Below are 3116 nucleotides of genomic sequence, written 5' to 3'. Positions count from 1 at the left end.
CTGAAAATTCAGACGAGATGCAAACAGATCAATTTGCGGTACTGGAAAAACTTCAGTAATGTTCGCAAAAATGCATGAATCTAATTTCCACTCCAAATCTTCATGGAAGTGTCTTGAGGCAAAATCAGCGATTTCGTTTTTAATGCCTGGCAAGTGGGACACTGAAAGCCATATGTTTCGGACCATACACCATAGCCAGATTTCCCTGGCCAATTCATTCAATATTGGGGATTGTGAGCCCCCAAAATGACATACATATGCAACTGCAGTTGAATTGTCCGATTTTAAATGGACATGAATGTCATGAGCCTTTGAAAAAAGTGATTCTAAGGCCAGGTAACATGCCTTTAGCTCAAGAAAATTAATATGGTTCACTGATTCTTCAGAAGACCACTGTCCCCCAAAAGTCTGGTCGCCACAATGGGCTCCCCAGCCCTGACATAAAGCGTCGGTTTCGACAATAAAATCAGGCATGCTTCTACGCATTGGGGCTGATGATGTTTTTAAATTAGAAGCCCACCAGTTTAGGTCAGAAATAACTCGCTCGGACAGAGTCATTTGCGCCTCAAAGTTACCGCCATTTTGCGTGAGTGCCTTGTTTTTTAGGTTCTCTACCGATCGTCTAAAAAGCGGTCCATAGGGCACTGCTAATTCACATGAGACGAGGAGTCCTATGACTCTCGCCACATCCCGAATTTTAGGATGAGGAGCATGTATTAGCTTATGAATGGATGTCACAATTTTGTCCCCTTTTTGTGGTGGGATAGTGACTGTCATTTGTACTGAGTTTAGTACAAACCCCAAAAAAGTTATCTCATGTGCGGGTTCCAAATTAGACTTCTGTCTGTTTATGACAAATCCCAAATCTTCAGTAAGGGACGTCCGGGCTTTGATGTTATTTAAACATTCATCAAATGTTCTGCCCAATAGCAACGAATCATCTATATAGTCACAAGATTCGTGACCCATGTTTCTGAGTGTGGCAATAAGAGGTTTCATTACCTTAGTGAACACTCGAGGGGCACTTGAAAGCCCAAAAGGCAGGCAGGTAAACTCATAAACTTTCCCTTGCCAAATAAATCTTAAGAACTTTCTGTGTTCCTGCGCAATGGGAATAGCAAAATATGCGTCTTTCAAATCAATAGACGCCATGAAGCAGTTTTGTGTGATCAACTGCGTTGCGTAATGTATTGTCTCCATTTTGAAATGGAAGTATGCAACAAAAGCATTGAGCCCACGCAGGTTAATAATGGGCCGAAAAGATCCGTCTTTCTTAGGGCGGATAAAGATATTTGAAAAGGAATTCCCCTTTTACATGGCTTGTTTCAACAATGGCGCCCTTTAGACGCATTTTGTCTATTTCTTCACATACTAGACTAACTTCATGTTGTGAAAATAAAATTTCACGAGGGAGGGTATTTTGTACAGGCCGTTTGGCAAATTCAATGTAGTAATGTTGTACTGCATTGAGAACCCAATTATCTGAAGTTATTTCACGCCATTTTGTTATAAATTTAGCAAGTCTGCCTGCTATGATACTATTCGCACTATCACATTTGTGCTCATGCATTGTGTCATTAGAGACCGTTTTGGGGTGAGCATTTCCAAATTGTTGCTTGCTCACAAACTCATATACATGTATGTTTTTAGATGCATTCGTTGCTATCGGTAAATCAGCTTGATTTTGACTGTATTTACTCACCGAAGTGCACGGATCTATTTGTTTGGTGCACTCGACTGTCTTGCGGGAGCGTATTGGAACTTCTTGTCCCGCCAGTTGGTGTTGTTGTGGCGCTTGTAGTTTAAAGCGCCCTGGCGAAAATTCCCGCGGGACATCGACGACTGATACGGTCGTGTGTCCCGCCGGCGTTGGAATTGTCCATAGCCAGGTTTGCCCGTTGAGCCTCGGTAACGTTGACCGACTTTGTGCCCCAATTTATTAGTTTCCTGTATGTCCTTACATTTTTGAGTAAGGTTGTCCCCAAATAACAGTCCAGTTATGGGTACTTGGGCAGAGCAAAGACCCCCGAATTGTTGATTTAAATCGGGTTTAATGAGATCTCGTCTGCGGAGATTCAGTTCACGATTGGCATGCCCAATCATGGAGACTGCGTCAAGTAGTCGGTTAATCTCGACTCTGGCATTGTCCAGTTTATCGGACGCAGAGGGGGCGTTAGCCGTGGCCATTAGTGATTCAATTGCCCGCACAATAGGCACCACACCTGCTAGAAGGGATTGTTGGGCCTTTTGCATTTTAATGTCTAGCGAACGGGTCTTTGGTTTAAGGGTATTCCATACCTCAGGGTTTACCCTGGTGACTCCCAACGCCTCAACATTTGAAGGGCGTTCTAGACTTTTCAATTTCTCAGTGACTTTGTCATCGGCCAGCTTCTGACGCATCATTTTGGTCATGAGCCCAGCCAACTTTTCGTTGATTGGGGCCCCAGTTGCACTCCCATCATCATACAACTGTTCATAGTCTTGTAGCACAGCCATGTCGGAATCCCCTTGCTCAGTTTGCTTTTTGTTTTGCAAGAGATCGTCGACAGCCTTACTAACATTCAGGGTGCTGTCCGACTCGTCATCGGATGTCGGGTCAGTTTTGGCCCGTTTCGGGAGTGGCTCAGATAGAATGAAATTCTGTATCTGTTCCATTGCATTAGCCATGGAAGTGAGCTGGTTTTGAAGGGTTTCAAACTCGTAACGAGTAACCAAATCGTTTGATTTACGTTTACCCTTGGTCGAGGTTTTGCCTTTAGGCTTACCCGATGGTTTATCCAGCGGATTGCCGCTGTAGGAGTTGGAGGGGCCGGACTCGTTTTGAGTCGCTTGGGTTGTCTCCTCGTCTGTAGCCCCGGCCAACAACTCTAGGATATCGACCTGTTCGATCATGTTTGTAGAGCAAAAAACTAACACGATACACTCCGGTCACGAAAAATGCACTGAGGAACCTGTGCCTCGTGCGTGGTTATATAGGGGTCTCCTATTGTTTTATTACAATAGATGCTCTAAAGCGTGACGATACATTCCGGTGGAAGGTGCAATCTCACGTAAGGCCGAGGTGCTATGTGATAGTGAGGTAGAATTAGGATAGGCTTATGTATCGATGATTTTTA

General features: G+C 44.1%; 1 protein-coding gene across 1 annotated transcript; it reads right to left on the bottom strand.

Moving 5' to 3' along the window:
• Positions 1-1309: 1309 nt before the first annotated feature.
• On the bottom strand, positions 1310-2892 carry LOC119741294. Its single transcript, XM_038217045.1, has one exon. The coding sequence runs from the start codon at positions 2890-2892 to the stop codon at positions 1717-1719; it is 1176 nt and encodes a 391-aa protein (XP_038072973.1). The 3' UTR covers positions 1310-1716.
• Positions 2893-3116: the final 224 nt, after the last annotated feature.

The sequence above is a fragment of the Patiria miniata genome, unplaced genomic scaffold (assembly GCF_015706575.1).
Source record: "Patiria miniata isolate m_02_andy unplaced genomic scaffold, ASM1570657v1 HiC_scaffold_5, whole genome shotgun sequence".
In the NCBI taxonomy this organism is placed as follows: domain Eukaryota; kingdom Metazoa; phylum Echinodermata; class Asteroidea; order Valvatida; family Asterinidae; genus Patiria; species Patiria miniata.
The sequence above is the reverse complement of the archived record's forward strand: the minus strand, read 5'-3'. Positions and strand labels throughout refer to the sequence as shown.